Here is a 12294-nt window from a genome sequence, read left to right as displayed (position 1 = left end):
TGCATCCATTGTTCCGGGTCCTGTTCTCTGGAGCAGCAGAAAACAAGCTTGCTCCCTCCTCAGTATGACATCCCTTCAAATATTTAAACAGGGCTATCATATCACCTCTTAACCTTCTCTTCTCCAGGCTAAACATCCCCAGCTCCCTATAAATAACAATGCTTCCTGTTATGACTTCCTACTGTCTTATTTGCTTTTTAGCTCTAAAAATGATTATCCTTGCTTTCAAAATAATGCCATCTTTTACCATTGTACAAGCTACCCATTATTTCTTTGTTTCTTTCTATGCTTCACATCTTTCTATAAATATTAGATGTTTAAGCATATTGAAAGAGCTAGTTACATCTGTGTTTGGGTATTTTTGAGTGCATTTAAACAAGATCTTTATAAATTAGGCCTGGTAGAAATTAGTGTGTTGGTATGTAAAGTATAGTCATGTCCACACCCAGGAGGATATATGTTCTTTTCAAATGGGCTTCAGGTGGCTTTTAAAATGTTATTTTGCACGTGTGCAAAATAGCACTCTCTCAGTAAGAGGCAGGAGGGTCATGAAGAGGAATGTTGGCTCATTTGTGTGCTCATGCATGCTCCCTGCTTCTGTCTGTGGAAGCTTCTGACATTTAACTTGGGAATCTGAAGCTTGTGTTTTCTTCTTTAGGTAATGAGGCCAGATTTGTTTGTATTGCTGTAGTGGCAGGGTGCAATTATTTGGTTAGCTAATTTGTATCTAGGAGAGTCTCCCAGATACATTGAAAGGTGAAGGAGCCTTGCCTACAACTCAATGCCATCTGGCTTGAGAAGCAAAGGAAATTAGTTCCTTGACTCATTTTTGAATTCCACATCAAAAATGGTAACCAACACTATTTGAGGAGATTGCCTGGGTCCCTATTCCCCTTCAAAGAAATTAGACAATGAAAAATCATGAGGATGTTCCCTATGGTTCCAGCTTCTCCTACATGAGTAGCCATATATCTCACGTGTTGTTGTTCTGTAGATTCCTCTCTGATAATAAAGTTGTAGCCAGTAGCGGCTTGAGTGTTGGACTACAACTCTGGAGACTAGGGTTCAAATCCATTGGGTGATGTTGGCCAAGTCATGCATAATATAGTATCATAAGTAGCCAGCATTGTGTAGTGCTTTGAGTGTTGGACTAGGGAGATCAGGATTCAAAAACCTGCTCAGCAGTGAAAATTCACTAGGTGACTGGGGAAGTCACACTCTCCCAGCTTCAGAGAAAAGCAGTGGCAAATCTTTCCACTGATAGAATTGCTTCAGTGTTGCCATGAGTTGGAAATGACTTGGACACAACAACAACAACAGCAATGGTTGTGGGAGGGCAAATTCAACACTTTCTGAAATGTATTATTCATGTGACATAGCATCATTTTGGGTGGCACAGCATCCTTTTACTAATCATCCTTTCCTATAACATTCTTAACATTTCCAAAACAGGTTTTTGTCATTGTGCACTCCTCATTGTGTACAGAGAGATCTCAGTGAGTGCACAGTTTTCTGTTCTCTGTAATTTCAAAGGCAGCCCCACAAGTACAGGGGAAAAGGGAACCCAGAAATGTCACCAATATTTATAGTGAATGAACTAAAAAGCAGTGTTCACAATGATCTCTCCATGAGCTTTACAAGTTGTGCAGCAAACTTTCAAAATAGATGTTTAAATTCTTCATTCTCTTTGAAGGGAGGGAAAACTTTGCCGTAACTAGACAAATTCATGGCTGAGGCTAAACTTGAAACCAGATCTTATGTTTGAAAGGGGAAGGCTGTGTGCTCACACTGTTCCCTGTAATTATGATGGTGAAGAAAAATGCTAATTTCAGGCATTTTGAAAAGTGTCATAACTTTTCTGTCAAACTAAAATGTATGATGGCTGTTCAACCTTAGTAGCAATGGATTTAGGGACTCCTTTTGCAATGTGTTTCAAGGGATGGGAATAAAAGTGTGGCAAGTTGTATTGGAATGTATTGCCCAGACACTGACTTATAATTATGTTTGATGATGCCAGTTCAGCTTTCTAAAGGTTCACTTCACTTCAGGTGGTGGGAAGATATGATTCATCTGTCTTGCTGCGCAACAGGTCAAGATGAACTTAGAAATAAATTATCAGCAGTTTAATACACACTCATGTGCAGTTTAATCTCTGGTGATGACAATCCTACAAAGTGCTTCCCAATAAATTTTCTCTGTGGACAACTTCCTACAAATATATACTAATTTGATTGTTTTAATTGTCAGTTGCTTGTAGTATATACCAATTGTAAATAGATAGTGCATACACTATATACATTGTCTTCAATATGGCCATAAGGAACAGTGGATGTGGCTGCCTCTCTAAGCTTAGACTATTGATGGTGCCAGCAAAGAAAGGGCAAGCTGAATCCTGGAGAGTTTTGGCCTCTGTGTGTCTGTGTATTCCAGATAGCTCATTCTTGGCAGACTTCAAAGTGCTATTGCTGAGAGGCATGTCTGGCAGATATTTGAGCCCATGTTGAATTTTTAGCCAGAGCACTGGACTTTGTATCTGATTTTGTATGCCACTTCCTCAGTTCCACTCCCCAAGTGAATTACCATAAATACTTTTTTATAAGTCTAAAGATGTGTGCCCAAAAACTGACCCCAAAATCTTAAAGGCAGAACATTGGCCACCAGAGCCACAGCATTTTTTTACCCCTTATGTTGAGCATAGGAAGCATAGAACTTCATTTTCTTTAACAGGTAAAAACTTCATATTGCTCATTTTTTGTTGTCTTATGTACTTTCCCATGGTTTTCTTTTCTTTTCTTTTTCCTTTTTTTAGGGTGAACATGGACTTCCAGGTTTCCCTGGATTACATGGGATGCCGGCATCTAAGGTTCAAACCAAATGCTTCTTGTAACAATGGGTAGGATGTTAAGAAGTATCAAGGGATTTTTCAAGAGCAAAAATGGTACTGAGTACCCCATCCAAAATGAAAGTTCTAGTTGGAATCGCAGCTAGTCCAGTTACTTCTTTCTGTTTTCAAGAGCATTTTGAAATAGTGACTGCAGTCCTGTATTGAGTGACATAGCTACAAGACATCTCCTATCCAACCCCTCTTCTTTTTCTTAGCTGCAGCCCTCCCTCACAAACCTGGCCATTTCTTGGTCATTGGAGTGTGTGTGTGTGGACACACATCTTCAGGGACCTCCAGGAACCTTTGTATGTCATTGTAATTCAGCAAGATGTCAGCCATTGTCAAGTGGTATAAAAAGATAACTGTGCCTGCTGAGGTGGCAGTTTTGTGCAACATGACTGTCTTTTCTTTGAAATTAGGTGAGCTCCAGGTTTCATTAAAGAGGCTGTGATACAATACTAAGGGGACTACAATGGGCTCTTTGAATCTGCTGGGGTTTGGTTCCAGGACTCCCTGTGGATACCAAAATCTGTGGATGCTCCAGTCCCATTAAACACAATGACATAGTAAAATTGTGTGACTTATATAAAATTGTGAAATCAAGATTTTGGGTTGGGAATTTATATCTTTAAAAATATATTTTTTCAAGCTGCAGATGGTTGATTCTGTGGATAAAAGATCTATGGATATTGAGGGCTGACTGTATTCTCCTGTGTACCCCTTTCCATAGTAGAAACTGGCCTATTCTATTTCTTTCATACAGATGACATGAAAGAAACTATGAGTCTTTGTTTTATTGCCTAATGTCAGTCTCAAGTTTGCCTTGTATGAAAATAATTATGTTATGCATTCTGATACATCTGAGGCAGCTGCCACATGGCAGAATTGTTGCAATTTGACACTGCTTTAACTGCTGTGACTCCATCCTATAGAATCTGGGGATTTGTAGCTTGTTGTGGCACCAGAGCTCCCTGAGAGAGAAGGCTAAATATCTTACAAAACTACAAATGCCAGGATTCCACAGCATTGAGTCACAGTAGTTAAAGTGGTATTAAACTGCATTAATTCTGCAGTGTAGATGCAGTCTTAGGCATATTATTCATTTTCCACATTCATACCTGTGGCAATCCATATCACTTAAACTGTTTCCTCTAATCTCACCCGAAATGTGTATGTTGTATGGTTGTATGTTAACATGTTATGTTTTTCACTATGCAGTTTGTTTTCTTAAATACCACATTCATAGTGATCTTTGTATATTTATTTCTGTCAAGGGAGACAGAGGTCCAAAAGGAGATCCAGGGCCACCAGGAATTTATGGAAAAAAGGCAAGTTAAAATTTAAAATTTAATACAGAAGCAAGAGATTTGTATTACTGCTAGAGTGGCAAGCAAAATTCAGCGTGGTAATATAAATGAACTTAATGTCAGATTTGAGACATTTTGGTGTTGTCAGACATGAATGTATGTGTAACTAGTATAGCCTGAATGAGGAGCAAGCAAGGATATTATGATTGCAGGACAACTTTTGTAGTGGAATGAGGGCATTATTTGCCCAGTTTCTGGAACTAGGAACAGTTTGAAAACATTGACTCTGTAGACTGTGGACAAATTCTCAAAATTCCTTCCAGAAAGACCTGGAATAGCACTGACTCTTTCAAATTGTTTGTAATAGAACTGTTATAAGTAGGAAGTAACAAAGAGTTTTGTGGTAATGCCTAGTGCTGGTAGTTAGCCTGATATGTTTGACATGGCAATTGCTCCAGTTGTTTTGCACTTAACATGACCAGGCTGGTGTTTGCTCTGGAAGACCTTGGCTCCTGCATCTCTCCCTATGCCCAATACCTTTTTGACAAGGTCCCTCTCTGTTATTGCCTGAACACTGGCATGCTTGAAGCCTCTCAGATTCCTAAATATGCTGTTATATTGTTCAGGCCAGCAGGCAAGGATGTGATTCCTTCGAATTTAGCAGAATTTGGGCCCTGTCTTTTGTGATGGATGATAAACAGTACTATAGTTTTTTGTGGGTTTTTTGGGCTATGTGGCCATGTTCTAGCAGAGTTTCTTTCTGACGTTTCGCCAGCATCTGTGGCTGGCATCTTTAGAGAAAAAACTATGGATGCCGGCCATGAAAGCCTTCGACTTTACATTGATAAACAGTACATTGAGGTGCTCCCTTTAGGGGTGTAAAGCATTGCTTATTTTGTACTGACATACTGGAATAAATAATTTTTAAAGTTTTTTACCCACTGAGCATGATTATAAGAGTTTCTGTGCTTTTTTGAAAGTTTATGTGACTTCCTTATGAAAAAAATAATTAGCACAGAAAATCTTTTTGTGAGAATATTTATGTGTAGAAAACAATGAATATTGAGCAAAATATGTGGTTTTCTGTCCAAAGATGTGTTGTGCAAAAAGCAAGGGGCTTTTGCACAAATTAATTTTATTGTAAGAATGTCTTATTTTCTTAATGGGATATCTCAGAGTACATCCAACACCACTTTAATTGCCATGGCTTCACCCTACAGAATCCTGATTTGCAGTTGTGTGAGGCACCCCCATTCTTTGGCACGGAAGGCTAAAGACCTTGCACAAATACAAATCGCAGGATTCCATAGGATGGAGCTAAACTACTTAAAGTAGTGTCAAACTGCATTATTTCTACAGTGTAGATGCACCATCAGTGTGTGGAGACAATGGCCAAGATCCTGAACTGCCAGATATAACTGATATGACCGATCTCCATCACTGTAGTTATGGATGCTGATGCCATGCTCCAAACCCCACCCTTACAATCTGGCAATGCCACAAGCCAAAGGTTTCTGAAATGCTGCAAATCAGGGTGCTGGAAAATGACATGACTTCACTCTCCTGGTCAGAATGTGTTTCAACAACAGGCAGCTGGAGATACACCTTGGGGTCCTGCTGCAACTGTTTGTCTCAGTGTACCCACAACTGGGATTGCTCTGCCGGCATCATTTCCTGGCACTCCAATGTGCAGCATCTTCGAAAACCTGTTGAAAACCTGAAAATCTGAGATTCAGGGGTCATTTTGGGTTCTTAATGCCAATAAACATGAATCTCCAGCAATTACAAGATTATAAACCCATTTTATGATCTCATAACAATTGGATAGGATGCCAACCAACCTTTCTTACTGAGGACAAGAAAATATGTAAGTACTCCTTATATCCCTAGCTCCCTTCACCTTCTTTCTTAAACAATACCTATTTTGGTCTTGACAGAAGGTGTATATCTTCCCTAGTATATAAGATACTTTGTCTAAACTCCCTTTTCCCCCTTTTTTTGCTTCTTGCATGCCATTCAGTTGCACAGTACAAATATCACCATTTTTTTAGTAACTGGCCAATATGTTGTTCAATGGCCACATGGACGCTGATGACACCCAAATCTATTTCTCCATGTCTCGTTCGTCGGCCTCGAATTCTAATGGCATCTCTTCTCTCAATGAATGTCTTCGGGCGGTAATGGGCTGGATGAGGAAAAACAGATTGAAGCTGAATCCGAACAAGACGGAGGTGCTCACGGTAGCGGCCCCGAAACCAAGAATTGGGTTGCAACCACCAGTCCTGGACGGGGTCACACTCTCCTCTAGTGACTGCGTTCGCAGTCTGGGGGTGCTCCTTGACTCGTCGCTCCTGATGATAGATCAGGTTAATGCGACGGTCAGGAGCGCCTGTTATCAGCTTCGGCTGATACGCCAGCTGCGCCCTTTTCTGGAAGTAAGGGATCTCGAGACAGTTGTGCACGCGCTGGTAACCTCACGCCTTGACTTCTGTAATGAGCTCTACATGGGGCTACCCTTGTGCCTGGTTCGGAAACTACAGCTGGTTCAAAACATGGCAGCCAGGCTTGTGTCAGGAACATCCAGAAGGGACCATATCACTCCGGTTTTGAGGTCCCTCCACTAGCTGCCTATTGGTTTCCGGGCCCAGTACAAGGTGTTGGTTATTACCTTTAAAGCCCTAAATGGCTTGGGTCCAAGCTATCTCAGAGACCGCCTCTTCCCATACAATCCTCCCCGCGCTCTCCGGTCCTCTGGGAGGAACTTGTTGCAGCCTCAAAAATCGAGGCTTGCGGCGACCTCCCGGAGGGCTTTCTCTGTTGTCGCCCCTAGGCTCTGGAATGGCCTGCCGGATGAGATCCGTCAATTAACATCTTTGGACAGCTTCAAAAAGGCTGTCAAGACGGATCTCTTCAGGCAGGCCTTCCCAGACTGAAATATCCCGGCCTCAGGATCTTAGGATTTCCCCCTCCTCAGTAATGTCTCCAAAGCCCCCTTTTCTTTAGAACTGAAGTTGCAGTGGTTTATTGGTTGGTATTATTTTGTTTAATTTATTGTTATTTTAACTAGTTATTGTGGTTTTAAATTAGATATGTTGTTTAATTACTTTTTAAGGGGGGAGGGAAATAAATTGTTTTTATGCTGTATGTTAATTTAATGCTGTAAACCGCCCGGATTGGTTCGCCACAGGGCGGTATATAAATAAAAATTTATTATATTATATATTATTATTATTATATTATTATTATTATTATTATTATATTATATTATTATTATATTATTATATTATTATTATTATTATTATAACATGACTTCCCTTCACCACATGTGCCTCAATGTCTTGTCATGGATTAATGATTCTGGACTTACCTTAGGTGAAATTGACTTACTGGTGTATAGTTGCTGATATTGTAGATTTAACTTGTGTAACAGTTTTACTCTTCATTTTTTTAAAATAGGGAGCAAAAGGAGAAAAGGGTGATGGAGGATTTCCAGGAATGCCCGGTAGACCTGTAAGGTTTTTGTTAAAAACATGTTTTAATTTGTTCTTTTTTGTTTTGTTTTGTTTTGTTTTGTTTTTTTGGTGTGTTTTTTTAAGTTTCTTATTGAATATTTAAATAACAGCATCTTAACTATATATCAACAGGGTGATCCCGGAAGGAGTGGAAAGGATGGTGTTCCTGGAAGTCCTGGTTTTAAGGTATTTGAAATATTGCAATGACTTAAATATTATTTCAGCTAATATCAAGAGTGAACTTTATCCAGCACACACACATTTGTATGTTTTTTAAATAATATTTTATTACATTTTATTTTTCGGGGAGGGGGGTCCCCCAAATAGCCCATGTCAATAAGAGAATGAGGCACTTTCAGTCTATGTCTAAAAAAACAATGACACACAGAAGGAAAGGAGAGTGGTGAGAAGATCAGTTTGACAGTGCCAGAACAAAATGGTCTGTATGTGTCAAGCAGTCATGTCCTGCTAGGGCCAGGTTAACCTCCTTTTGTTGTTGATTTGGCTTCATTGCAGCTACCAAGTGGAACTTTGGCCTTGGCTGCCAAATAGAGGACTCAATGTCCATTCATTTGCATTGGAAGAATTCTTCTGGCAGAAAGAAGAAAGCAAAATTCTCAACAAGTTAACACATGGAAGTAGGTGTCAGATGACTTCTCCCACACACTGAAAGGAAGCATGTAGGGAGACATATGGGCCTCATACTCCCCATCCATGTCCCTTGTTGTCCAAACTTTTGTAGCGAATTACAGGGGGTTCTACAGATACTGTGAATACTGAAGTATTTGCATAGAGTTCTACCACTGAGGGGAGATAATGCTCAATGGCATATACAAGCAGCCACCTCAAATGTGTGTTTCCCACTGAACGCAGTGGGGCTTATTTCTGACAAAACATATTAAAGATCGTATAGCACAAGTCTTCTTAATAATAGCCAAAGCAAACATGAGTGAATGGAATAAGCCCCATAGGTTGTGTTCAAGGAAGAGGGGGGGAGCTTGAGTGGTTATTTTAAAAAATAGTAGATAGCTTGTTGACATTCAGGTTCAGTTAAAGAAACATGCACGGGTGCTATTTCATACATTTTTTGTTTGACTGCTGCTTCTGTTTCCACCCTTATAGTAAAATGCTTTCTGCTTTTACTTTATTTGTTTATTTAAAGTATTTATACCTCGCTTTTCAGCCACAAAAGCTCTCCAAATGGCTTAGACTAGAGCTTGTTAATTAGACAGTTCCCTGCCCTCTGGTTTTCCAGTCTAAAAAGACACAATTCAAAAGGAGAAAGGAATGGCAGTGGGGAAGGGGGGGAATCTCCTTGGGAATATTTTTTTTCCATTTTTTTCTCCTTATGCTTACTTCGAGAATCCCTTGAACATATAGAAATATCTTTCTTGGTTAATAGCACTTTTTGCTGAACATCAGTGCTCTTTACTGAAAGAATGAGGAGAATGTGGTTGATTGCCATCTACATTTTATTTCCTGACATTCATATGGGCTGAGTACCTTAGGTGGACTATGCTTTGGCTGGGGAATTCTGGAAGAGCACAAAAATAACTTTTCCAAACATTGTACAATGTAATATTCTAAATATAATTTTTTATATCTATATACAGTCGCACCTCCATTTTCTCAGACTTGGGTTCCGGGTCCCTCACTTATATAAGAGGGGCAAATGGAGGGGGACAAAATGGGGAGTGCACCCTCAGCCAGGCACCACCATTCAAACCAATGGCGCTTGAATATTGGTGTTTTTTGTTTTCACGGGGGGAGGTCTAGAACAGGGGGGACTGTACTACTTTGGAAAAGATTGCATTCTGTTGTCAGTGCCTTCAAGTTCATGGTGACTCCATTAATTTCATAGTGTTTTCTTAATCAAGGAATATTCAGAAGTGGTTTTGCCTGTTCCTTCCTCTGAAATATAGCCTACAACACCTGGTATTCATTGGCAGTCTCCCGTTCAAGTGGTAACCAGGTCTAGGCCTGCTTAGCTTCCAAGATTAGATGGGTTTTGATGCCTTTAGGGTATTTAGGTCCTGCAGTCAATCTTAGGTGATCCTAATGCAAACAGGAACATGCTTTATAGCACTTTTTCAGCTGGATTTAAACTATAAAAGTAGTATTCCCTTATTCATATTGGAATAAAATGTTGTCAGCTTGCCCGTCAACATCTGCTCTTCATAAACCATCACTTTACTTTGGGCTCATTGTAATCAAAATCAGAGACGCTTAACAAGGGAGACATGTTTGGAGATTTCTGCTGGAGTCTTCCTTTTTCTTAGAAAAATTCAGAAACATATTTATTCTTGGAAACAAGAAGAAATAACTTTGCTGTACACCAAGTCCATACTTTCTGCAGTTGGCCTTTGTGTGGTCACACACATGGGGATGTTCTTCAGTGGAATGGTCCAAATATAATAAGCATTTGCAAACTGGGTGAATTCTCATTTTCCTTTCCGATGCTTTCCAAAATGCTACAAAAATTGGATCCAGAAAACATCACCCTTTGTGCTGCAGCTTTAGCAACACCAGGAACGATTGGTGAAACTCCATCTCATGAATACTCCAAACTGCAGAATTTCCTGGCAGTTTAGACTGCACACCCAGCACAAGATGCTCCCTATGACCTTTCCATAACTGCAGGATATTTGAGCATCTTGTGAGAGCCATAGCTCTGCTTTGGACTATTGCAGACATCATGCTGTGTTTTTTGGTAACTGCATTTAACAAATTAGGGAACAACTTTAGGAGCATCCCACAGCTCCCTTCCCCTCTTTTCTTGAGCAGGAGCAAATCTACATCATAACAGTGGTTTCAGAAATTAGCACTGATATTAAGTATGGTAAATCCCTTCCTAGGATTTTCTCAAAATCAGGGTCTGGGATTCACTGTTGTTGTTAACTGCCCTCCAGTCAACCTCAACTCTTGGTGACCCTGTGGATGAGACATCTCCAAGACTCCTTGTCCTCCACTGCTCTGCTCAAGTCCTGCAGGATCATGCCCATGACCTCCCTAAATGTATCCAGCCATCCGGTGTGTGCTCTACCTCTTCTTCTTCTATCCTCAACCTTTCCAGGCATTTTATTTCTCTAATGAGTCATGCCTTCTCATGATATGACTAAAGTACAACACCCTCAATTTAAGTTATCTTGGCTTCTAGTGATATTTCAGGCTTAATCTGTTCAAGGACCCGTTCATTTGTCTTTTTGGTTGTCCATGGAATCTTCAGCACTCTTCTCCAGCACCACATCTCAAATGAGTTGATTTTCTGTTTATCTGCATTTTTCACTGTCCAGATGTCACATGCATACATAGTGATTGGAGATACCATGGCTTGGACGATTCTGTCTTCAGTGCTCAGTTGTATATCTTTATTTTTTAGGATCATCTCTAGCTCTTTCATGGCTGCCCTTCCCATCCTAGTTTTTTTTTTATCTCTTGACTGCATTCTCCATTCTGATCCCAGGTATGAGATATCTTTGACTATTTTAATTTCCTCATTGTTTAATTCAAATTTATGTAGATCCTCTGTGGTCATTTTTCCTTCTTCATGTTCAGCAACAGGCCTGCCTTTGTGGTTTCTTCCTTGACCTTCCTTTGTACCAAGTCATCAATGTTTTCTGCTATTAATATTGTGTCAGCCATGTATGGAATATTGTGTCCAGTTCTGGGCACCACAATTTAAAAAGGATGTTGAAAAACTGGAACGTGTCCAAAGGAGGGCAACTAAAATGGTGAAAGGTCTGGAAACTATGTCCTATGAGGAACGACTTAAGGAGCTGGAGATATTTAGCCTGGAGAAGAGAAGGTTAAGAGGTGATATGATAGCCCTGTTTAAATACTTGAAGGGATGTCATACTGAGGAGGGAGCAAGCTTGTTTTCAGCTGCTCCAGAGACTAGGACCCGTAGCAGTGGATGCAAGCTACAGGAAAAGAGATTCCATCTCAACATTAGGAAGAACTTCCTGACAGTAAGGGCTGTTCGACAGTGGAACACACTCCCTCGGAGTGTAGTGGAGTCTCCTTCCTTGGAGGTCTTTAAGCAGAGGCTGGATGGCCATCTGTTGGGGATGCCTTGATTGAGAGTTCCTGCATGGCATAATGGGGTTGGACTGGATGGCCGTTGTGGTCTCTTCCAACTCTATGATTCTTAGATTGTTGATGTTTCTTCCTCCTATCTTCACCCCTCCTTCTGAGTCTAGCCCTGTTCTTTGTATGATATTTTCTGCATACTAGTTGAACAAGTATGATGATAATATGCTGCCTTGCCTGACTGTTGTCTATCGAGAACCATTATGTTTCTCCATATTCTGTTCTGACAGTGGCCTCTTGCCCCAAGTATAGTTTACTCAACAGACCTATCAAGTGTATTGACATTCCCATGTGTTTAAAAGCATTCCATAGCTTTTCATGATCAATGCACTCAATGGCTTTGCTATAGTCTATAAAGCACATGTTGATTTTGTTTTGGAGTTCCTTGGAGCCATTGCATGTTTGTAATGTGCTCCCTAGTGCCTCTACCTTTCATGAATCCTGTTTGTTCCTCTGGGATTTCTCTCTCCATGTGTGGTTGGAGTCTTGGAGTTGAGTGCTA

At 40.3% G+C, this 12294-nt stretch overlaps 1 protein-coding gene across 1 annotated transcript in view; it reads left to right on the top strand.

Moving 5' to 3' along the window:
* Positions 1 to 12294, top strand: part of COL21A1 (collagen type XXI alpha 1 chain) — a 113815-nt gene that overhangs the window by 51720 nt on the left and 49801 nt on the right. Inside the window, exons 13-16 of the mRNA XM_089531143.1 lie at positions 2810 to 2863; positions 4159 to 4212; positions 7648 to 7701; positions 7836 to 7889. Coding sequence (XP_089387269.1) covers positions 2810 to 2863; positions 4159 to 4212; positions 7648 to 7701; positions 7836 to 7889 — 216 coding nt within the window. The remainder of the gene's footprint in view (positions 1 to 2809; positions 2864 to 4158; positions 4213 to 7647; positions 7702 to 7835; positions 7890 to 12294) is intronic.

The sequence above is a fragment of the Sceloporus occidentalis genome, unplaced genomic scaffold (genome assembly GCF_023333645.1).
Source record: "Sceloporus occidentalis isolate IW3139 unplaced genomic scaffold, rSceOcc1.0.p SCAF_6, whole genome shotgun sequence".
Classification (NCBI taxonomy): domain Eukaryota; kingdom Metazoa; phylum Chordata; class Lepidosauria; order Squamata; family Phrynosomatidae; genus Sceloporus; species Sceloporus occidentalis.
This window is presented reverse-complemented; position numbering and strand designations above follow the sequence as displayed.